We start from the raw sequence: 24,769 nt of genomic DNA, 5'->3' as shown, positions 1-24,769 counted from the left end.
ATGAGCTCTGCAAATGTGTGTGATGCGTGGATTTATGCATGGAGGAAAGAGGGGAGACTGTTTTCCCACTCCCTAGTACTCAGGATTTTTCCTCTTCCCTCAAGAATCAACCGTTCCCTAATATGGAGGGGAGATGCAGGCATGAGGAAGAGACAGCCACAGTGAAAGCCAACACAGACAAGTCTGCCTCCTTGGACCCACACACTTCTCACTGCTGGATGCAATGAGGCTGAACTCAAAAGGAGCCCCGGCTTCTAAAGGAGTTCACGTTCCAGGAGAGAGGTCAGCCCCAGGGAGCCAGAGCGTGGGCAAGTGTAGGTGTACAACTCAGCCCTGGGCGCCGGGCTTCCACGTTCTGAATTCATTAAACTGAGACACCAGAGCACTTGGCTTTCCCTTAATTAATTAAAATATCATGGAATAATCATTGTCTGATTTAATGTTCAAGAAGCCCTGGTAAAGACTGGGAAGGAGGAAATTCATGAGCAGAGACTTTTAGTGTCGCTGGATCTGCCGTTCTTACTCATTTCTCCTGCACCATCCATCCCTGGAGGAGAGGGCGGGGCAGTGTTTTTAAAGATGTTGGAATTAATTTCACCATAAAACCTGAAAGAAAAACAAATCCACCTTAACTAAAAACTAGCCTTATTTGTATTTAAGGGGGAAAGCAGATACATTTGGGATTGAACATGGGCTGTGGAATTGTCTTCCTCAAGCCCAGTGGACAACAGAAGACAGAGATTCAGGCTGTCCACTGCTTACAGCAACAAGTTCAACCTCCTCTGTCAGCATTTACAGGTGTGGCCCAAAATGACCGCCACCCACTACCACAGCTCTGAGCAGCAGCAACTGGCCATTCCTCCCTGTTCACAAACTACACTGCATTTCTCTACCCTGGCTCCTTTTTGCATGCTGTTTCCTTAGCCTGGAATCCCCCACACCCACTCCCGCCAGTTCAAATGCCTGCTTCCTCTTCTGGGAAGTCTTCCTTGATCTCCCTCTGCTCTAACCACAAAGCAGACATAGTACGCTGCCAGGGATAGTGACCTCATCTCACCCATGCCTCCACTGGAGTCTGAGTTCGGGACCTGATTCTACCTACTTTCATATGGGAGGAATCCAGATGATTCCATCCATGATTTTCAGTGTCTTGTACCCGTCTGGCACCTGGAAATTGCTACCTAATGTGTGTGGGAGGGGGCAGAGCACATATCTCAGCAAGTGAATGAAGTACTAGAATGTTATACAGCAGGACACACACAGTCAAGGGCAGTAGTGTAAGATGATTAGGGCTGGTTAAAAATTGCGGGCAAGGTGAACGGTGGGGCTGTGATCATAGCCCAGGCGTGAGAGATAAGGAGGGTCTAGACTAAGTAGCTGAAGTGGGCATGCAGACAGGACGCATGAGGGATGATAAAGGAATACCAGTGGGACCTGCACCCACCTATACAGCATTCCTACAACAAAGACACCACAAAGACCATCCTTAAAAACATTTATTTTCAGGGTGCAGAGGTCGTTACATCATGACATCTACAAAAACAGTAGAAAAATCCAGGTTTGGTGCGGGGAGGGGAGGGCATTGTGATTATGTCTGCAAATGCTAACAGCTGCGGCAGCAGATGCTCTCTTAGCCTCTGAAGAGGTCTCTGGGCTCTCACACTTGAAAAACCATGAGGTTGGAACAATCATGTTAATATGCCTTTTTGGTTTTGGTGAGAATTTCAGACAGTGTGACATTAATTATTTATCTGTCTTTGCACAGAATGATGATGCTAAAGCCAGCCCCATACAGTCTTGATGCTCAGTACTTCCAGCATGGGCTCTGTCCACCCTGCTCTCTGGGTCCACATCCAGCCCTTCAATTTTCACTAGGCAAATTTGAGAGGAGTTAACTGAGTTAGCAAAATGTGCTTATTAGCAGGTGTGGGATGTTCTACTACCTTCTTCAGAACCACAGCATCCCTGTTCCTTCTCACATCATTTCACTAAGGGTCCGACCAAATCATCTCCCAACCACTCAAGACACAGAAGAATTAACTTCAGGCCCTCCCACATGGAAGTAAGTCAGTGCGTGGGGAAGGGAGGGGTGGGAGGTGCTGAGTGACAGGGCGATGTAATTAGCTGCAGGCCCTCCCACATGGAAGTAAGTCACAGTGCGTGGGGAAGGGAGGGGTGGGAGGTGCTGAGTGAGGAGGGGATGTAAGCAGGTCTCCTGGCAGCTCCAGACCCCCGTGGACAAGAGCAGCTTCCAGTGCCATCCATTTCAATTCTCATCTTCTGTTTTCAAAGAGAACTTCCAATGTTTTAAAGTCTGAAAACCACTCATCTAGTTTTATTCCCCTTTTACTCAAATAAGGACACTGAGGCACAGAAAGTGAAGGAGACTTGCTCAGGGTCACACAGCAAGCCAGGGATTAACATGCAAATGGATCTCATGTTTCCAGAATCGCAGGCCAGTCTCCTTCTGCTGCATAGTACAGAAGGTGATGCCACCCCAATATTTTAGATATGGAATGGCAGGCTTACAGGCGGAAAGTTCACCTCGAACGAGGACTCCAAAATGTAATGCACGATGTGAGCGGTATGAAGGGGTGCCTTAAAAGTTGGGAAGAGTCTTGATAAGAGTCTCTGAAGCCTGTGGATTGGCAACATCTGCCTTTATATAGTTTTGAGATGACCCTGAGTAGCAGCACCGTGGAGTAGAAAAGTGACCAAGGAGGGCCAGGTGCCCTGAGTTCTGCTCCTCTTTCAGAGGCCTTCAGACCTTGGGCAAGTAGCTTTTCCTCTCAGAGCCTGGTTTCTCCATCTGCGAAAGGCAGCGACATTAACGCCTGTCCTGCCCCCTCTCCCAGAGTTGGGATCAAGCTTTACGAACTTCAAGGACTGTACATAGTAAGGGATCTCAATTCTTATTTTAAAAATTGTAATAACCTAAGGATCTATTTTTTTAAGACAAGATAGCAAATATTCTCCTTTCTCTTTTCATTCAAAAAGAAAAAAAAAGAGAGCTTTATTCTTGGGTGAGGTCAAAATGTTTATGGGTAAAATATATTCGACTACAACCTAATTCCACAGTCTGGAGATAATGGCTAACCCCTCCTTTTTTTTTTTTTTTTTTTTTTTTTTAACAATTTGACCATCAGAAGCCTGGTCTCCACTGCTTCTAACCACCTGTTTAGAGAATGCTAGGCTAAGCCAGGCATAGTGGCTGATGCCTATAATCCCAGCACTTTGGGAGGCCAAGGCAGGAGGATCACTTGAGCACAGGAGTTTGAGACCAGCCTGGGCAACATAGGGAGACCCTGTCCCTACAAGAAAAAAAGAAAAATAGCTGGGTGTGGTGGGGCATGCCTGTGGTCCCAGCTACTCAGGAGGCTGAGGTGGGAGGATCACTTGAGCCCAGAAGGTGGAGGTTGCAGTGAGCCATGATCACACCACTGCACTCCAGCCTGGGTGATAGAGCATGACCCTGTCTCAAAACAATTTTTTAAAAAGAGAATGCTAGGCTAACAAATGGATGCTCTGGTCTCCAAAGATCCAGCCAAGGTGCTCCTGAGTCTGGTAAAGCATCCCACCTAAAACTAAGTCTCCTTAAAAGGGAAAAAGGTAGGAATAGGAGAGCTACAGCCAGCTGTCCACACCCTGGGGTAAAGCAATGGAATTTGTTTCTGAGGGAATACCATTTTAGAAGAACACTAAGACCACATCTCCTGTAATTTTTCCAAAGGGCCATCTTACTCTAGGATGGCAGGGCTAAAAGGGACATTGATAACATCCAGTTAAAACACCATACTCACAGATGAAGGGACCAGCGCCCAGAGGCGGGAAGGGACCTGTCCAGGTCACACAGCAAGTTACAGTCAGGCAGAGGACAACCACGACCCTCATCCCTCCTTCTACAACGCACACTAAGTCACAGAGCACCACTAATAGGTCATAGACAAATGAGGTAAAGAGTCACAGCTGACACGAGCCCTTTAGAAATTGCAAACGTGCCAATCTGTGATCTGCCTGGAAAAGAGTAATTAAAAAAAGAATTCTCATGGAACAATTCATTTCAAAAGTATAAAAAAAGCCACATGCAAATCCGTTTCTCACTGTTTGCCCTGCTAAAAACTACACCTGCATACAAATCTAGTTTGCATCTAATTTTTAAAAACATACAAAAGGGGTCATCTACAAACACAGGTTTTCCAACTCTTCACGAAGCACAAAGATCCATTATTTGACTTTTCCATCATCCTATGATCAATGTTTCTAAGACCCTAGGAAGAAAAGGAGAAAAAGAATTAGGGAAAGTAAGCCTGCTCTGTTACAATCAACTACGTGTTACATGGAAGGTGGGGGAAATGATCCTTCACTTCAAATCTCTCCCCAGCAGGAAATGGTGCCAATGGAGAGTGAAGAGCCCTGTGGAGCCCCGAGAAATACTTTCAAGACCAAAAGCTGGACATTTCAGAGTGGCAGACTCCAGCTTAATAAGAAGAAGACCTTTTCAACCATTGGAAAATCCACAGATGGCTATCAGTGGTAGTGAGCTCTGTATCCCTGGAGGTACGCAAGCCAGAGCTGGCAATACTGTGTGTCACAGAAGGAACCCAAGACCCAGGCAGCAGTGATGGTCTTAAAGTTCCACAATTTTTCATGGTATCCTTTTGATGTATTCACACCCCAGAATCATTTCTGCCTCAAAATATATGTGTATTTGAAAATTATAGAGATATATATTTAAAACTGGAAACATATCTATATAAAACAAGTCACATATCATCAGGAATACAATTTTAAGACCCAATCTCCTAACTCTTTGTTGAATTCCTATTTCACAGTTTTACATTTTCATATTTTTCTCCCCATTTCTAGGGCCTCTTAACTACTCACGTACACCCATCCTCCAACCCTAATGCCACCTCCTTGATGATTCTTCCTTCATTTTCCCCAGTTCTAAGCTGCTTTTTGTGCTTTAACATCTCCTCCCATTCCCTTAACATCGCATTCCTTGTATTATAATGATGTCCACTTTTTGTTTTTCTGTGATCCTCTACAGACCAGAAGTAAGGCCTGGCACACAGAAGGCGTGCAACAGTAGTGGCTAAAAGAGTAATATAACTAAAACCATGGCAAAATCCTCTTGCTTTTGAGAAACGCTATCAGACTTGTTTCTAATTTTTCCTGTTCTATTAAGCACCTGTTGATCAGTCTTGGTAATGGTGCCTGTTCACCACTGCTCCCCCATTCCTGTAAGAGGATCATGCAGGCCAGGCACAGTGGCTCACACCTGTAATCCCAGCACTTTGGGAGGCCAAGGTGGGCGGACCATGAGGTCAGGAGATGGAGACCATCCTAGCTAACACCGTGAAACCCCATCTCTACTAAAAATACAAAAAAAATAGCTGGGCGTGGTGGTGGGCCCCTGTAATCCCAGCTACTCGGGAGGCTGAGGCAGGAGAATGGTGTGAACCCAGGAGGCAGAGTTTGCTGTGAGCTGAGATCGCATCACTGCACTCCAGCCTGGGTGACAGAGTGAGACTCCATCTTAAAAAGAAAAAAAAAAAAAGGGATCATGCAATCCTTGCCCTTTTGCCTCTGGCGAGTGAAGCGCACATCCTCCCACACACAGTCCCCACTGGGAATCCCAGACCTATTGATTGGTCTGTAAGTGGGCGGGGCACACATCACATCCCAGCAGAAACTTTAAATGCAATGGTGTGTGCAGCTTGGCCACAGAACGGACATGTTCCATACTGGAGCTGTTCCTCCACCTGGGTCCTGAATGAGGGGGCACATGGGGCAGGGCCACAGCCAGCTCACAGCTATAACATGGAACATGAGCAAGTGATCAACGTCTATGGGTGTGAACCAGCAAGATTTTGGGATTTTTATGGAGCAAAAGCTGGCTTATAAAGTGATTCCTTTCCCGAATTCCCAGTTCACCTGTAGGCAGGGAACAGATGCAACCCCAGCTATCAGCTGTGTGACTACCGACTAGGAGGGGTCACACAAAGGGGATGCGGAGATTCTCTCTGCCCCCACCCACAAGGGGATGTGTTGCGAAGCAGCATATAGTGTTGAGGACAGGAAGGCAAGGCCTGAGCCCCAGGAAGGAAGCTCAGGCGTCCTGAACAAGGAAGAGCTCCAGGAACACACAAAGGAAGCTCAGGCATCTTCTTTGCGGAATATTTTCACATGGACGCGGTCACAATGACACTGTCTGCTACCTCTCTCAGTGCTCGTTCTAGAAGAATACAGAGGAAATATTCCCTCCAGCCCCAAAACACAACTGGTCTTTTCATCTCATGGACACACATCATGTTCACTGCTCTTGCCTTTGCATGCTAAGAAGCTCAGAGGGAGCTGTGTGCAGAATATACCAGAGATTCTACTGCTCATCTTAGTATGTTCCTAATCTTCTTTTGCTCTCTCCCTGGTTTCCTCCATTTATGTATTTTTCTTCCTTTTTATTACAGGTCTTATAAGCCACTTCAAATATCTCATAACTTGGGTGTAAAATAATAAAAATGACTTAGAACATGTACATTTCTCCATCACATGCGGTCATCGGGAGCTGGGAAGCGGAAGCTCCTGTATTTACTCAGATCTAGAACCGTCACCGTGCTGTGGGACTCAGCCTCTCCCACCATGTTGGCTGCATGGCACTGGTACACACCCTCATCCTCCTTTCGTAGGGGGTTGATCTAGAAATACAACAAGCAAGTTTATACAGTTATATAAGGTACAGCAAAATGACTTCCTTAGTTCTTAATAAGTCTGCACACCTCCTCCTTTTCAGAATAAGGTAAAACTTGCTCTACTTCTCCCCTTGCCTTGGCTGCCAAGGAGCATGAAGGTAAATTTCCTTCCCAGGGACCCTCTTGAAAGGCACGCTCCCTACTGTGGCTGTCATCTGAATGATTCCTCCACATGCCTGCCATGTACTGCGAGCTACCTGTAAATGGTATACCATTTTGTATTAAAGGTGCAAGGTATAGATTATTTGGAAAATACCTCAAGTTAAAAAAAGAACAAAAATCTACTGACCAAAGAATTATCCACAAAGTATTCCCTATAGGGGCAGCCTCTACAAAATATCACCAGAGATAAGCTCTTTGTCCCTGTCTTTTCTCCTAAGAAAATGGGGGAATGTGCTTGATTTGAAAAAAACCACATAACCAATTGCATTCCCAATCTCTCAGCTGGGTGGAGAAGAGTCACCAAGCCTCCCAGAGCTGTGGGTGGAATGAGGAGGTTGTCCTTAGGGAGCACCCCGAGGATACTCACAGCCAGGTCCATAACCAGCTCGCTTCTCTTTTGCTTTCTCTTGTTACAACCAACCGCTTCCATCAATTACAAATCATGCTACGGACCACACACTGGGGTATGCACATCAGCTCGTTTTAAACTCAAGCCAGTCGTGGGGGAAGGGTGAGCATTATGGTCTTCTTTTTACAGGAGACTCACAGGTAAATCACAGACTGTCAGGGCCACAAAGGCCCTCAGAGGTCATTCAGTTTGAAGCCCTCTTTTAACAATAGTGGAAATGGAGGCTCAGAAAGGTACAGTGACTGACCCAACATGGACCCCTATCTCCTCATTCCATCACTCCTTCAAACATGTGGCATTCTTCATCTTAGTAAAAGTGCTGTGAGTGGCAGGAAAGAGCTCTGGAGGAAGACTTGAATGTGCCACCTTCCTCCTTTACCAGCGGGTGACTTTAGGCAGGTGTACTAGTTTCCTTGGGCTGCTGTAACAAATCGCCACAAGCTGAGTGCCTTAAAACAAACACATTTATTATCTACAGTTTTAGAGGTCGGAAGCCCAAAGGGCTAAAATCAGTGGGCTAAAATCAAGGTGCCGGCAGGGCTGCGTTCTTTCTGAAGGCTCTCAGGAGACTCATTTTCTTGCCTTCTCCAGCTCCTAGTGGATGCTGGCACTCCTTGGCTGTGGCCCTTTCCAACATCATCAAAGCTAGAAATGGTGGGTCAAGTCCTCCTCACATCGAATCACTTCAATCTGCCTCTGACTCTTCTGTTTCCCTCTTCCACACTTAAAGACCCACCTTTAAATTGGGCCACCCGGATAATCCAGGCTAATCTCTTTATCTTAAATCTCCTTATCTCAGTGGTTTAGCAACAACAACCTCCCTCCCACCACCTTGCCATGTAATGTCATACGGTTCTGGGGGTGAGGACGTGGACATCACTGTGGGGCCATCACTCTGCCCCTGGCAGCAGATCACATGTGTTCCCAGCAGATCTGAAACCTGCCCTGCCTGCCTCACAGTTACTGGAGGGGCCAGTGAGAAATGGGTAAGAACAGCTTTGAAACATGTAATACGTTGTAGAAATATAAAGGATGGTTTTTAATGGTCAGTCAATAGTATCCAATAATCCTAAACACTCACCAAAATCCAGGCCGTGGCCTCATGGTCGGAAGGGCCCCCTCGCACCTGGACAGCTATATTGACATGGTCCCCAGGCAGCTCCTCCAGTGCTTGGGTGCCCTCAGGGGACTGCATGACCTACAGGGGACAGGAACGCCAGGAGGGGCCTTAGAAAAAGCATTTCTGGATAAAAACCATCCCACAGGCTTCCTCACCCTCCTCCTTCCTCCTCCTCCCACTGACTCAAAGACTGAAACCCTAGCACTGCTCATTCCTATGCAAATGACATCAGTCATGTTTTAAACCTACTTGTACATATAGACAGCACGCTCTGCCAGACAGCAAAGACACAAACATCACCACTAGCCCACAGAAGGATTCAGAATTTCAACACCCGTCTCAGGCCTGCTGACATTAAGGGGACAACATACACTGTGATCCTTGCCGGTCTCTCAAAAACTAGTCTTTAGAAGATTTGGTTTTGGAATAGGACTGAGTCTTCTGCCATCAGCCAGGTCTGTCTGAAACACAGCCCTGAAGTGAAGCAGGATACACACACACATGGCCACTGCAGCTGACGCAGACTGGGTAAAAGCAGAGCTTTCTGGGTCCTTAAGTGGCCAAGGGTGTAAATGGCACAGGAAGGGTTGCAATGTCCCTTTCTAAGGGGACAGCTTTGGGGTAGAAGTTTCGAGGCAGAGGAGTGGTACAGAAGATATCCTTTCTTCATCCTCTGGCCCACCTATAAAAGCATATATACAAACACATTTAAAAGAAAAACGTTTTACCACTCACTTCTTTCTGTTTCTCCCTGTCTCTTTCACATACATACACACACACACACACACACACACACACACACACACACACACACACACGAGACGCGTGAGTTCTTGGACAGAAATACCTTTCTCCACGTGATGACTGGGGTAGGCACAGCCCTCACTTCACAGGACAGGCCCACCTGCGCCCCAGTGACATTGTGAACACTTCGGGGAGGAACGACGACCACAGGAGCTAAGAGGAGGAGACAAGGGGATGCAACCTTTACCCTGTCAGGTTCCAGGCAATCCACCTCTGAATTTCCCTGCCCACCGAGAGCCTGCTGGGATGTCCTGAAATGAGGGGAGCGGCACGTCACACTTGGGCAGGAATCCTAAAAGAGAGATTTCCTCAGACCTGGAGAGCTGCCTACCGATCTCCTGATCCATCTTTGTTTTACCAGTGGGGAAACAGGGGTCCAGCGGGGGAAGGGCGACTTCCCAAAGTCCCCCAGCGCCATCTGTGGCAGAGCTTGGGCCTCAGTGCTCCCTCCCAAGGCCCGTTCCAGGCTCCGGCTGCCATCTGCTATAGCTCAACCAGGAAGCACGGCAGCCAACTAGAGGGGCTGGTGTCACGCCACCAACGGCAGAGTCTTCTAACAGATGGGCCTTTCTCCTTCCGCGTGGAGGGCGTTAGGAAGAAGAATGCCAGGCGAACAGCTGCACACACCCTGGAGCTCAACCCCCTGTGGTCCATTCAAGATGCCCATTTGCATGCACAGAGTAAAGACTCCCCCAGGCTCCCCCACTCCCTCTGCCTCCCCATCCCCAGAAGCCTACCCAAGCCTGGGCAAATCAGGGAATCAGACAAATGTGGTTCTAGACTGCCAGAACATGATGGAGAGGAGAGGGGAGGTGTGGACTCTCTGGACAGGACCCGATGTTAGATGTTTCAAGCTGCTACTCCACACTCTGCCTTCCTCCCTGTGTCTGGCATCTGCTCTGCTCACGCTGGGCTGGAATAATCAAGGCTAGGCGTTTCTACCTGCTGTCACCTGCACTGGACAGCAACTCAGCCACCCCGGCATCCAGCACCACAGTGTGTTGGGCAAGGTGCAGTGTGGAGGCCTGGCCAGAGCATGCTCACACACAGCTGTCATCAATAAGGTGGGGATCACACCCCTGCTTCCTAGGGCAGTTGAGCTGATCTAACCATGGAATGACGGTGAAAAGTGTAAGTTAACGTAATATGCAAGTGAGGGCCAGGAGCAAACAGGTGACTGGATGAACAAACACATGACAAATCAAGGAACAAACATGTTCATTTCCAGGTCATCAAACTGCAGAGTCTAGAACTCCTAGGGCTTTGCCTGGTGACTCAAGGACAGCCCTGTTGTTCTCCACAAGCCTGCACCTGCATAAGGCTGTAATACAAAAGGATGGCAAAGGGAGGAGACAGGAGGCAGGAGGAAGGAGGTGACAGACAGGGTCGCATCACACCCAAATGCACAGGAGGATCAGGGTGCAGAAAGGAGACTAGTTTGGCCCCTCCAGACAGACTGGGAAGCAGACCCTGTCAAGCCAGTGCCAAAAAAAATCTCTGGAAAATCGCCTTAGAGCCATAGTCTCAAACTAGAGGGGCTCGTTAGCATCCTAATTCTCTGTGATTCTGTGTCTGACCATGTATGACATGCTCACCCAGCCTCCATTTGCATGCCTCCAGGGATGGAGAACTCACCACCTATCAGGCCAGGCCATTCTGTCTTTGGAGGGCTCTACTGGTAAGAAAGTACATCCTCACCTAGAGCTAAAGCCTGTGACTCCCACCTGTTGACCCTGGGGCGGCCCTCTGGAGCCCCATAGCCCCTGGTTGTCCCAGCAGCCCACCAGGGAGTTGAATGCAGACTGCCCTCCCCATCCCAGGCTGCTTTCCTCCTCTTCTATCTGATCCGCCCACTCTTCAGCTGTGCCCATCTGAGGGCCCTCTGAAGGCTGGTGCCCAATCCATGTGCCTGAGTGTAGCCAAAGCCCCTGGAACCAAGATCCTAGATGTCTAACGTTGCCTGACAGCCACAGAGAGCCACAACACTGAGCTCTCTGGCAGGAGCCCTATCTGCGATGACAAAGACAGTCTAATTTATTCACATTGTCCCGCCAGCGCCTCCCCAACCACACAAGTGCTGGGATGCCGCCTCCAGGGGATCCCAAACCGGTGCTCCAGTGGCTCACTGTGGTGACAGTCAGAAGAACCTGGATACCAAGGGGACGCTCAGTCAGCGTGGTTTACTTTTGTTCATGTAAAGTCATACATTTTAAATGTGATTTCATCAATCCCTTCCAGGCCTAAATGAATAAACCAGTAAATCACAATTCACCTCTCTCTCCTCATATTTCAGTCTCTCTCTCTCTTTCAACAACTACTTAAGAAAGACTGTCTTGGAAATACTGACTTTGTAACTGATTTTGTGGCAAAAAATACCAATTCTTTTACAAAAGAGGCCCTGCTTTTAAAGGGAGGTCAAAGCACATTAAAGGGACGTTTAAATTTTTATTTATTTATTTATTTATTTATTTATTTATTTATTTATTTATTTTTACATTTACATAAAGCACAATTCGTTCTTTCTGGTGTGCAGTTCTAGGTTTTGACAAATGGATACAGTCATGTAATTACCACTATAGCCAAGATACAGAACAGTTGTTCTGTGACCTCAAAAAATTTCATGTTGCTTGTGCCATAATAATCCGGTTCTAATTTTTTTTTTTTTTGAGGCAGGGTCTCATTCTGTCACTCAGACTGGAATGAAGTGGCACAATCATAGCTCACTGTAGTCTCAAACTCCAGGGCTCAAGCAATCCTCCTGCCTCAGCCTCTTGAGTAGCTGGGGATACAGGCATGCACTACCATGCCCAGCTAATGAAACAAATATTTTTTTTTTGTAGAGATGGGTCTTGCTATGTTGCTCAGGCTGGTCTTAAACTCCTGGCCTCTAACAATCCTCCCATCTTGGCCTTCCAAAGCTCTGGGAATACAGGCATGAGTCACTGTATTCCCAGCCCTGTTTTTAATTTTAACATATCTGATTTTAAATTTAAAATATTTTTATCCATAGTAGCTCTTTTTAATAAATAATTATCACAGTACCAGTAATAACAGTAATTATACTATCAGCTAGCACAGCGCTCACTGTGTACTAAGCACTTTTCTGCCTACAGGTATTAACCTGTTTATCTCTCCAGCAATCTCACCAGCTGCCAGATGGTGGCGCTGCCCTGGGTTACCCAGGGTGCAGAGTGAGGAGGCTATGAGCCCAGTGATCTGGCTCCAGATCTCAAGCTCTTCTGAACCACTGTGCTAACACCATCCTCCCTTTTCCTTAGAGGACCCTTCCATGTACACTACCCTTTAATCCTCACACCAGCTCTGTGAGGTAGCAGCTTCCATCCCCATTTTACAGATGAGAAAACCAAGACTGAGAAAGGTAAAGTGCCCAGAGAAACAGGGACTCAAACCCAGCACCATGATTCCATTCACTCCCACACTGGTTTCTGAAGTGGAACATTTGTTATCTGTATGGTCTCCGTTCCAGAGTAAGAGATGAGTTGCTTAGGCATTGTGTTGGGGGATCCCCAAGACAACTCTCCAGTTCAATGATTTCCTAGGAGGACTAGGAGGACTCACAGGACTCAGCATCCAGTGGTGCTCAGGCTGTGATCTATTACAGTGAAAGGATTTTCCCATCTGGCAAAATCAGTCAAGGGAAAAAGTCAGGGTGGGGGAAGCAGGCACAAGCTTCCAAGAGCCCTCCCCATGGCGTCACAAGCATGTGAAATGCTGTCTACCACAGAAGCTCAAGAGGGACCCGGTTCCCAGGGTTTTTACTGGGAGCTGGCCACAGGGGCACTCTCTGCCTAACTGAATACCTAAAGTCCACACTCTGAGAAGGAAAGCAGGGGTTCCGCACAAACCACATTGTTTGTACAGTTCAGGCACAGTGAGCCACTCTCATCAATTCTGAGAAGAGTGGAACCCCCCTGTAATCTAAGTCCCCAGATACCAGCCCAGGGCCAACCTTGCCAGCAAGCCTTTCTGAGGATATGGTCACAGGCCTGCCATGTTAGCTCTTTTCTATACAATAATGAAACATCCCAAACATCACACCCAGGGAACAGCTCTTGTGAAGATAACCCCTAACATGAGCAATGTGTCCTTGACACCAGCAGGACATTTCTAGTTCCTACTATCCCCAAGGGCTCACTCCAGCATGGCACTGGAGCGCTCAATGTCATGGCTGCCACCATAGGCAGGAAGGACAGCGTGGCAGGCAGGGGTGGAAGAGTCCAGGTTCAAATCCTTTCTCTGCCAGGTCTTGGCCTCAGTTTCTTCTTCTTTAAAATGGGCACAGGAATCTATTCCCTCCCCAGCCCACTCCCCAAAGGCTGCTGTGAGGAACAATTGCAAGACCCTTTACAAAATGTAAAAGACCTCTGCAGAGGGACTTGAGGACTCGGCACGGTGTGCTGTCCCTAGGCAGTCTCCTCTAAAGCTCTTTGCCTGCATGAGACCCTCCTCTGGTCTCAGGTGACAGGCACCAGGAGCCATGACTACAGCCCTCACTCTGGGGAGCCAAGCACATACTCTTACTGTTGCAGAGCCACCACACTGCTGGAGGAACCAGGGCTTTCCTTTCTGCTTGCCTTTCACAAGAATGATGTGGCTTGCAGGAGGGAGGATGGCTTCTAGCTAGCCCAGTCTGTGAATGTGGAAGCTTCATCCCCCTAGAGCTCTTCCTTGTTGATACTTGTTTCCTTCTGCTTGTGCCAGCAATAGCCCTAGAATTGCACAAATCCAACCATCCAAGGGCTAACCAGCAGGTAAGACAGTCACCCAGATGCACATGGTCACAGGAGACAGTACTGTGGGGTGAGCAAAAACAGTACCAGAGGGAGACTCAAATGCCCAGGGATCTGGCTGCCAACCACTTGAGCTAGGGCAAGTTGTTAATCATTTCCTTTTTATCTGCAAATGAAGATAATGACCACAGCCTCCCATCCTTGGGGTGAAGGGAGAAAATGGATGTGACTGCGTTATTAACTGTGTGGATCTGTACAAACGAAAGGGATCAATATTATTATTATAGCGTGTGGTGCTTTGTCCCCCTACCTCGTCAATTATATCGGTCATTGATGGCTGGAATGAAAAAATCTTCCCAAATGCCTCTGAGATTTCTTTAAAGTTAATGGTGCTAGGGAAAGAAAGAATATCAAGTCATCCCCCAGGACCCTATCTGCTTGTATTAAAAAGCACACAACCAAAGATTTTAATAATCAATGCACTGAACAGCCCTGATAATTTATGCTAATAGTCACGTTATGATGTGGAACGAGAAACAGCTTAATCCTGCTCCCTGCAGTCTCCGCCTCAGATCTCCTCCCTCGGCATGAAAGGGTTTTGAGCACAAACCCCCTTCTTTGTCCCTCTCACGAAGTGGCATTTGCTGCCTCTCCTGGTTACCTGGTAACACATATTAGCACAGACCTAGGTTTCTAAGTGGAGCTGGAATTTCAACCAAGGTGTATTTTCTAAGATTCAGGGTCTCAGGAGCTCACTGAAGCTGCCAGGGCTCAATGCCCTGCTGTCTTGCCGTCTGTAGGATCCCAACCCTTTCCCAATGCTAACAAATAGGGCACACACGCTGAACAGTCCAGCCTTTAAAGTAATGAGAGCAATCATCATCATCATAATACTAAGGCCATACCACCTTACCAGTGAGAAGCTCAACCAATAATTCAGAATGTATTGAAGACCCAAGTATGAATAATTCTTACTGTTGGAAATTGTTTTTGCATCCTTCTTCTAATTTTGTTTTTGTATTTTTAGTACAGACAGGGTTTCACTGTGTTAGCCAGGATGGTCTCGATCTCCTACCTTGTAATCCACCCGCCTTGGCCTCCCAAAGTGCTGGGATTACAGGCGTGTGCCACCGTGCCTGGCCTGCCTGGCTATTTTCAGAGGGTCGCCGCACAGCTAGTCTGCTAGCAACCTGATCAGTAAGGTGCTGTGCACCCGCCACCCTTGAATCTTGAGGGTTTCTCAATCTGGGTCCACCTTCCTGTTTTTCCCAAGGTTCGTCACTTGTCCCTCTATTTAGCACTGGGCTATAGCTCCTGAGAGAAGCCTTGAAGGATGGGGAGAGCATCCCAAAGCTGGCAAGGGGGAGGCACAGCATGAACTGAGGCTCAGAAGTGGGAACCCTTTGGTGGGTGTGCAAGTGGGCCCATGGGGCCGAGGCCTGGTAGGATGGTTGGGAAAGGAGAGGACACCCCAGAGTAGTTTGGGGTAGGCCATTGCAAGCCTTGGGTGCCAGGCCGAAGGCGGAAGTTTCATTCTGCACTTTGGGAGACTGAGGTGGGAGGATTGCTTGAGGCCAGGAGTTCAAGGATAGCCTGGGCAACACAACAAGATCCTGTCTCTACAAAAAATTCTAAAAATTAGCTGGGCAAGATGGCATGTGCCTATAGTCCCAGCTACTTGGAAGGCTGAGGCAGGAGGGTTCCTTGAGCCCAGGATCACAGTGAGCTGTGATCAAGCCATTGTACTCCGCCTGGGAGACACAGTGAGACCCTATCTCAAAAAAAAAAAAAAAAAAAAAAAGATGGATGCAAAAGCAATTTCCAACAGTAAGAATTATTCATATGCGAGTCTTCCATACATGTGTGTGGATCAAAGGATTACTCTCATTATGTGGCAGTTTGGGGCGCTTCAGGGCATAGGAGGAAAGGGCAGAATTTAAGCCTGAAAACTGCTTCCCCAGGCTCCTGAGAGGCACGTATAAGGACCCTCATACACTGTCAGCAACACAATAAATACTTCCCGAGGCCTCATTCCATGAAATCTAGGTGCTTGGGTTCAAAAGGAGTCAGGAGGGGTGATTTTCTTGCCAATATTGAAGCAGAACAGCCCTGCTCTGACTCACAGTCTGTTTCCCTTCAACCGGGGTCCCCAGGGGCATTGTTAAAAAATGCTCCCGCTGTGTCTTCTGAATAAAAGATGGCTTTAGGGCAGCACAGAATGAGCTGCTGCCTGGGCTAGGAAACATCCCCTGTCCAAACCTTCATGCTTTATCTGGACACAAGGGCAGAGGCCACACAAGCACTTCAGGACAGACAGTGACAGGCAAACAGTGCCCGGTTCTGTGGTGGATGACACAAAGGCTGATGCAGAAGAAGGGCTGAACCCCGGGGAGGCCTGACGCCTGTCGCTAATGAGATCATGAAAAGCAGTTCTGAGTTGCTTCCGTGTGGCCCCACGAACATCTTTATTCCCTGGGTCTGTGCCTGGGGTGGGCGTCAGAGCCCGTAGATCAGAGTGGAGGGGCTGTCACATTTACTTGTCATTTGGTAATTTTCAGTGAATTAGGAGTATGGAGTTTCCATCTGCCATCTGGCCTCACTCTGGTAACCATGGTAACCACCATCTGCCTGACTTAATACTATCAAGTCCTATGCCGAAAGAGCACTGGACAGGGTGTTGGGACCAGGGAGCTGGTCATCCTTTACTGGTCACCCTGGACAAGGGCTCTGACCTTACTGGGTCTCAGTCTCTTTCTCTGTATAACAGCAGATTTGGTCTGAATGTCTTTAAGGTGCCTTTCTCTTAGGAAGAGAATGCCACTCTGGGGAGAAATTATCTAAGACCATCAGCACCACTTATAGTCTAGGGACCTGGTCAGCATTTCTTATGTCTCCTGCATATGGAGTTAAAGTGTTACCTGTCTGGAGACAAAGAGAATTGCCTGTGAATTAACTGCTGAGGAAAGCAGATTATAAAGACGAGTGATAGGAACTAGCAAAAGGAAAGAGACAGGACTGCTTAAGTGCCACATGGCGGAGACAAACTGTTCCAAGTGAGAGGGACCTCAACAATGACTCCACTAGGGCTGATATGGCCAGAGAGGAGAAGGGGCCTGTCCAGAGCCACTCAGGGAGCCAGCGGCAGCACAGATGCACCCCCAGCCAGCTCTGTCCTCCATGGGGAGCTTCAGCTAGGAACAGTCAATGGTGACTTTCCTGTGCTCAACTGGCCACACACTGGTTTTACATTTCCCAGGACAGGAGGCTTCCTGCCCCATCTCCAACAACCCATTGTGTCTCCTGGACTTGGGTACATCTACCTGAACTACTTGAGGGGAAAGACTACTAGATCCTTCTTAAGGCTTGGGAAGAACCCCACCCCAAGCTTCTTTCTTGAAGCTAAGTCATTACATTGTCTTAGGCCCTAAAGTCTGGACTTGGTCTCTGGGCTCAGGCCAGAATTATTTCCTAGAAGCCTGAACCCCAGGCTGAAACCTAGGCTCCTTGGGACTCACTGGTCGCCGTCTCACTCACCCTAAACTCTTCACTGCCCACTCCAGACAGAGTACACAGGGGCACTTCTCCAGTACCTAATGGGCAGGATACGCTCATGCTTAGGAAGCCGGTAAAGCAGTACTAATGTTTTGGTTTATTTTTGTTTGGTTTTCAAAAGGTACATAAAGAGAGTGGGCAACTATAGCACACAGAGATTATTTTACTTTGATGTTAATGAAGCTTAAGTTTCTAAGTCCCTAACATTTCATAATAAGTTTCGAAGTCCCTAGCAGTTCTATTCCTTTACTTAAGACAGGATTCTCCAAATTATATATGTTTTAGACCCTCGAAACCTGGGTCTGCCCCTAATAGCACCACAAGATCTTTTCAGATCTTACGTCTCCAGAGGTCTTACTTTTCCTGGGTGGAGCGCCCTCAGCATCCCAGCTCAGCCCCATCCCACACCTGGGGCCCTGGTGCTCTGGTGCTATGGCCTGGTGACTCCTGATTCCCCAGTCTGGAACTCATCCTCCTCGCGCATCTTCAACTTCCCTTCCTCCCCATTCAAACAATCCACCTAGCGCTGGATACCTGGGAACTCTGATCCCCCTCCTCAACTCCCAGTCTCCTGCCCGGCAAACATACCATGCCTACAAATAAGTGACTGCATCAGCAGGTACTTACGTACCAAAAGGGTTAGCAGGCTCACCAAAAATTCGACTAGCACGGTGAGTGGCGTCTCCAAGGATTCTCGTCCCAGTCTCTCTGAGCACGAGGAGAGATACGAAATACTGCTTTCTAAAGGGAAACTGAGTCCCAGGCAGAGCCGTCCACCACTGGGCAGGGGGATCCTTCGCTCCACACCCCAGAGGGTTGGAATCCCCTCTTCTCTACCCACCCGATCCCCGACCCCGACTCACCGAACTCGCAAGGGCCGTCGCGTGCCTTGTGCAGGTGACCGGGGTGCGCGCGGGGCTTGTGCCGGGCGCGCAGGCGCAGCGCGCAGACACTGGGGTAGGAGCGACCGTCAGAGCCGCAGACGGTGCCGCGCTGCGCGCACACGCAGAGCCCAGTGCCCTCGGGCGCCGCCCCCGCGGCCCGGCTCGCGCACACCAGGCCGGGGCCACAGCGCGCGCCGGCTCGGCCCCCGCAGCTCGCGCCCTCGGCTCCCAGGCAGCGAGAGCAGCAGCCGCACTCATCGCGCGCCGAGATCCCGGGCGCCGGGCAGGGCGCGGGCGCCGGGCAGCGCTCTGGCCGGCACAGACCACACTCGGGGCGCCGGCCACCCGCGTCGCGGATCCCGAGGCTTGGGGACAGCGGCGGCAGCAGAAGCAGCAGCTGCAAGAGCAGCGACAAGCGCGGCATGGCTTGCTCCGGGACAGCGGCGGCGCCTCTGCTTCGCGCTCCGCTCGGCGCCCGCCAAGCAGCCACCGCTCCCGCCCCGCGGCCGCTGATTGGCCGGGCCTGCACCGCGGGGCGCCCGCAAACCGCTGCTCCAGCCCGGGACCCGCGCGGTGCCCGCGGCCCGGGGCTCCGAGCTGGAGGGGCGCCCCGAGAGCAGCTCCCTGACCTCCGACTGGACTCTTGAGGAAACCGAGACCCAGTCGGGGGAGAACTTGCCCGAGGTCGCTGTGGTAGAGTCAGGATTGGATAACGGTACAGTCTCCGGATCCACGGCTGGTTCCAGATAGTATGCCCGTAAATCCTCCCAGAAGGATGCGCTGTTTTATTTAATTTTATTTTGCATTCGGTAGTTTAAGAAGTTTTATTTTATAAAGAGAATATATGTTTTAAAATGTATATTTTACATATACATCTAAGGATGAAAAGAGGGGTTTCCCTACCACCTTGTATCACCATCCTCCAACTCGACTCCCAGAGGCCACTCTTGCTATTGGGTTTTTGTGTATCTTTGCAGAAATTTTCTCTATGCCTATAAAAGCATATGTGCCTATAAAAGCCCTTTCCTTTAAAACACACACACGCTGTTTCTCTCCCACACACACGGAGTAGCGTGCCATATACATTAGTCTGCACTTGGTTTTTCCACTTAACAGTATTTCCCAGTTTCCCCACCTCTTGTCATCTCTGAAACTGAGTTTCTTGTACAATCAACGGGAGCATAGTTCATTGGTTCTGTGAGTGTGTTTCTTAATGCTACGTAAAGTCATGGTGCATCTCCGTCCACAGTGACTTTGTTATGATGAGATATGGTGATATGTTTTGGAGTTCATATACAGTGGCATTTCCACAGGGTTTAGTTGCAGTTACTTAACCAGTTGTTTTCCATCCTTCGGTTAATACGAATAATGCTTTGATGAAGTCTCTGTGCACAAGGGTCAGTGTACCTGTGGATTAGTGGGGAATGCATGTTGGAAAGACGCAGGTTCTTGTAGTCAGTTACTCATACCGCCGTTGTGCCTTCTCTGGGCCAGGCTCTGTGCACACCATCCTGCCTGAGTCCCGGCAGGACACCCAGATGAGAAACCTAAGAGAGTCTTGGCTGCTGGGATTTGATGTGTTGCCAGGTAAAGGCATTGAATGGAGGGAGGGACTCGCTGACCAGGTTTTATGGGAGACTTTTCCTGCCTTTACTGGCCACCTCTCATTTGTCTTGTGCTCTATTGTTTTTTCTTTGCTGAACTCCTAGAGATGGAGAACGCCTCTTGCAGCCTGGGAAGACCAGCTACAGCATTCTTGGGTGGAGTTCATTTTGTTTTCAAGCCTAGTTCCTTCCCAGTTTGCAGTCTTCTTATTCCTAAAAAGGAACCTCTTCTGAGGCCACTTTATGTGGTGGTCAGAGGAGGGCCATCTGCCTGGTCGACGCTGGGCCTTACCTTACAGTCAGCCACACAGAGCAGGGGTGGTCAGGCACCATGAAGGGGTGGTGGTAAGGAATAAATATAACAATGTTGCTAATGCACTCAGCGCAGCTCTCAGAATGTATTAACGATGACTTTCTTTTTTTTTTTTTTTTTTTTTTTTGAGGCGGAGTCTCGCTCCGTCGCCCAGGCTGGAGTGCAGTGGCGCGATCTCGGCTCACTGCAAGCTCCGCCTCCCGGGTTCCCGCCATTCTCCTGCCTCAGCCTCCCGAGTAGCTGGGACTACAGGCGCCGCCACCACGCCCGGCTAATTTTTTTGTATTTTTAGTGGAGACGGGGTTTCATTGTGATCCGCCCGTCTCGGCCTCCCAAAGTGCTGGGATTACAGGCTTGAGCCACCGCGCCCGGCCAACGATGACTTTCAACCTGAAGGCTGCTGTCTTTACCAGGAGTGGCCTTTTAAAGTGCTCTCACCCCTTGACCTCTCTGTGCTCTTCTAGGAATCTCTCCTAATAAAAAGATCACTATGTGTGAAGATTTCATCCTGGAGTTGGTCACTACAGCAAAAAAAAAAAAAACAAAAAACAAAAAACAAAAAAAAAAAACCAAAAAAACAAAACGGAAACGACCTTAATGCCCACTGAGAGGCAATCATTAAATAAATTATGGTGCGTCTAACAATAGAGGATTATGTAGGCATTAAAAATTAGAAAGAAGATATGGGTTAATAGAAATGCAAACATGTTTATAATACATTGTTTAGTAAAATAGCAAATTAAAAAGTACACATCTAATGTAATGGCATACTTGTAAATATGTGAATGTGTAAACATGCAAGAATTTAAGATTATTTAATGATGTGAAGGGAACACTTTTTTTTTTTTTTTAAAGAAATGATACCTCATTCTGCTCCCCAGGTTGGAGTGGAATGTCATGATCATAGCTCACTGCAGCCTCGAACTCCTGAGCCTCAAACCATTCTCCCTCGCTCAGCTTCCTGAGTGGCTAGACTACAGATGAGCACTACCATGCCTGGCTAATTTAAACAATTTTTTTTTTTTTTTTCAGAGGTGGGGTCTCACTATGAGAAGGAAACACTTAACAAAGCTGGATTTGCAAACAAAAGAGATGAGCAAACTCCATGCTGCTTTTCAGGACAACTTTGCTGGTAAGTTCAAACTTTCTAATGGTTCATAGTTGTTCAAAGAGAGATTAGGCTGCCCCAGAGATAGTGAGGTCCTTGTCAAAGAAGGAGTTTAAGAATGAGTCTTGGCAAGGAGCATCGAGGGGGTCAGAATTAGGGGTCAGGGGAGTTGATGTTTGATTACCTCGAACTGAGCCACCATTCCCATAGTACAGTGCCTGACCCTGAGACCTGGACTGGACAAAACATGGTCATGATTGAGAAATAAATGTGTACAAAAATGATTTGCCTCCTTTTTATGCAGACATTAAAGGAGCGGTAAGTGAACGGTGTCATTATAATGAAGTTAATGTGTGCTTAATGCAGGTTAGGATACACAATCTCACAGAGGCACATTTACATATGATCTACATTCCTTTTAAATGGTAGGGAGAGTATTAGGTATGCATAATAACTCTTTGGGAATTAAATCAGAAGACTCATTTTCCAACACTGAGCCTGTGGCTTCAAAGCTCCTGTATCTGGGTGGAGAAAACATTCCCAAGCTTTGAAGGTGATCAGTCTTGCCTATTTCCTTTTAAAATTGCCCGCAAGCCCATAGCCCAGCAGAGGCTTTTGTGCTCTTTCATCTCTCTGGTTCCCAGGGTACCAGTTAACACTGTGGGCCACACCTGTTGGCCCCCTGAGATGATGGGAGAAAGTAGGGACAAATTCTCCCAGTCGGGAAGGGGGTTGAGGTGCCTCTGTTGTCTGCCAGGTGGAGAAATCCCATGCACCCGGGTAAGTAATTAGATGACAAGAATGGGTGTGATTTTCTTCCTCTTCAGCTTCCAGCCTGAACACAAACACAACACAGGGAAGACTAGTCAATCCCCCATTCAGAGCAGATGTATGCCCACCCAGCAGCTGCTGAAGTGGGTATGAATGTCCCATTCATTTATTCCTCCCTTGAACGTAGAGATAAATGGCAGATGTTCTCTGTCCTTGGAGAGCTTCCAGCACAGAGGAAGAGGACAGGAGCTCAGGTGAGCAAAGGCCACTCCATAAATAGGCCATGGATTTGAACCTCAAGCTTTAACAGTTAGGGCAATCATAGATAGTCTTTCTCCAAGCTAAGGGAAGGTGAAAGCCCTTTCTCCAGACCTCTGGTGGGCCATTACAGAGCAGAAGGCAAGGTGGGTGTCTAGAGGGAAGTTCCATAAATGACAGATGGGATTTTTAGGGAGACAGATTTCACTTCAATATTGCGTGCAAGGGGGTGTAGCAAGATGTAGAACTCTGCAAAGATGGGAATTCAGATACTGAGCAGACAAAAAAGAATGATAGAGGATTTGCTGTCCTGCTGTAAACCACTATATAACTTTGACAAATTAAAGAAAATAGCTATGGACAGGTACTGGACAGTGTTCTAACACAGGGCTGTGATCCTTGGGAGTGTCAGGGGGCACACAATGTGAGCCCCACATCTACCCAAACTTTCTTCCTGGGGACACTTTCCAGGCCACCGTGCAGGGAGGTGGAGGCCAAGCAGTCTCACTGGACAGAAGAGGTAGACATCAGAATTCAAGACTTAGGCAGAGATTTGGGGATCTAGGACAGAAAATGAGGAGCCACAGAGAGGGAGTCCCACAAGTCTTAGACCTTTGGCTGACCCTGTACTGCACAAGTACAGGGCAAGACTTGAGGGCAGTTGCTGGGAGGTGAGAGCTGAGCAGAGATTTGGGGCTCACACCGTCCTGATGAGATTTTAGAGTTCAGGCCCAACCAGAATGAACCGCCCCAGGCCCCCTGGGGTTCTTTCTCCAAGCTCAGTGACACTAGCATCAGCCAAGTGGTTGCAGAGGTCTGAGTTTGAGCTCCAAGGACCCCTCCTGTATGCACCTAAGTTTTAGTCATTCCAACCATTTCCATTGTTCTCCTAGCCCTAATGGTGGTAGCTGCTTCACAGTTGCTACCTCCAAGTTGCCTAATTAATAATAGTTCTTCTTCTTCCTTCTTCCTTCTTTCTTCTTTTTTTTTTTTTTTTTTTTTTTTGAGACAGGGTCTGGCTGTGTCATCCAGGCTGGAATGCAGCAGCATGATCTTCGCCTATTGCAACTTCTGCCTCCTGTGCTCAAACTATCCTCCTGCCTCAGCCTCCTCAGTAGCTGGGACTACAGGCATGTGCCACTATGCCTGGCTAATTTTTGGGTTTTTTTGTAGAGACAAGATTTTGCCATGTTGTCGAGCCTGGTCTTGAACTCCTGAACTCAAGTGATCTGCCCACCTCAGCCTCCCAAAGTGCTCAGATTACAGGCATGAGCCACTGTGCCCAGCCAATAATTCTTTTTTTTAAAATTATTATTTTTTGAGACAGAGTCTTGCTCTGTCACCCGGGCTGGAGTACAGTGGTGCTATCTTGGCTCACTGCAACCTCTGCCTCCTGGATTCAAGCAATTCTCCTGCCTCAGCCTCTCGAGTAGCTGGGACTATAGGTGTGTGCCATCATGCCCTGCTGATTTTTGTATTTTTAGTAGAGACAGAGTTTTGCCATGTTGGCTAGGCTGGTCTCGAACTCCTGACCTCAGGTGATCCACCACCCTCGACCTCCCAAAGTGCTGGGATTACAGGCATGGGCCGCCATGCCTGGCCCAATAATTCTTTATATCACATACCATTTGTAGGCTTGGCACAGTGGCTCATGCCTGTAATCCCTGCACCTTGGGAGGCCAAGCTGGAAGGATTGTGCCAGGAGTTCAACAGACTGGGCAACACAGTGAGACCTCTTTTCTACTAGCAAAAACTTATAAAGTTTGCTGGGCATGGTGGTACATGCCTCCAGCTACTCAGGAGGCTGAGGTGGGTGGATCACTTGAGCCTTGGAGTTCAAGACTGCACTGAGCTGTGATCAGGCCACTGTACTCCAGCCTGGGAAACAGAGCTGTTGCTTGCCTGAAAAAGATAAAAAAGGGAAATGAATTCTATTTGTCATCTGACTAGGCCTGAGTGATCCAGCTAATAGAACCAGGAGTGGTCCCAGGAAATAACTGTCAAAGATGGGTCATAATCAGAGAACTAGAAAGCTTAACTACAAATATGCTTCAAAAATAATACAAATTATTTATTTAAATGATAAATGAGAATACGTTTCTTGCAACTACAGGGTCAATATTGCTGAAAATGACACAAAAAATGTAATTGTGTGTGTTGCATGATTATAAGTTGAATTCACAGGCTTGCCAGTCTCTTATGTGAAAGTTAGGGAATGAGAACCTGAGACTTGGAATGGGGAAATCGGGGTGGACTCAGATGAAGCTGAGAATCCTGAACC

General features: G+C 48.1%; 1 protein-coding gene and 1 long non-coding RNA gene across 2 annotated transcripts in view; one reads left to right on the top strand and one right to left on the bottom strand.

The window, feature by feature from the left end:
* LOC144334622 (uncharacterized) overlaps window positions 1–3,129 on the top strand; it is a 377,237-nt gene extending 374,108 nt beyond the window's left edge. The window contains exon 2 of the long non-coding RNA XR_013404674.1: window positions 2,940–3,129. This is a non-coding gene — a long non-coding RNA (uncharacterized LOC144334622). The remainder of the gene's footprint in view (window positions 1–2,939) is intronic.
* IGFBPL1 (insulin like growth factor binding protein like 1) lies at window positions 1,479–18,888 on the bottom strand. The gene is made up of 5 exons (XM_015117410.3): window positions 18,414–18,888; window positions 9,291–9,400; window positions 8,405–8,521; window positions 6,540–6,698; window positions 1,479–4,268 (listed from the first exon to the last, which is right to left on the bottom strand). Exons 1-4 carry the CDS (start codon window positions 18,856–18,858, stop codon window positions 6,549–6,551), a joined length of 822 nt encoding a protein of 273 aa, XP_014972896.1. The 5' UTR covers window positions 18,859–18,888; the 3' UTR covers window positions 1,479–4,268; window positions 6,540–6,548.
* Between the last annotated feature and the right edge of the window lie 5,881 nt (window positions 18,889–24,769).

The sequence above is a fragment of the Macaca mulatta genome, chromosome 15 (assembly GCF_049350105.2).
Source record: "Macaca mulatta isolate MMU2019108-1 chromosome 15, T2T-MMU8v2.0, whole genome shotgun sequence".
NCBI classification, from domain to species: domain Eukaryota; kingdom Metazoa; phylum Chordata; class Mammalia; order Primates; family Cercopithecidae; genus Macaca; species Macaca mulatta.
This window is presented reverse-complemented; position numbering and strand designations above follow the sequence as displayed.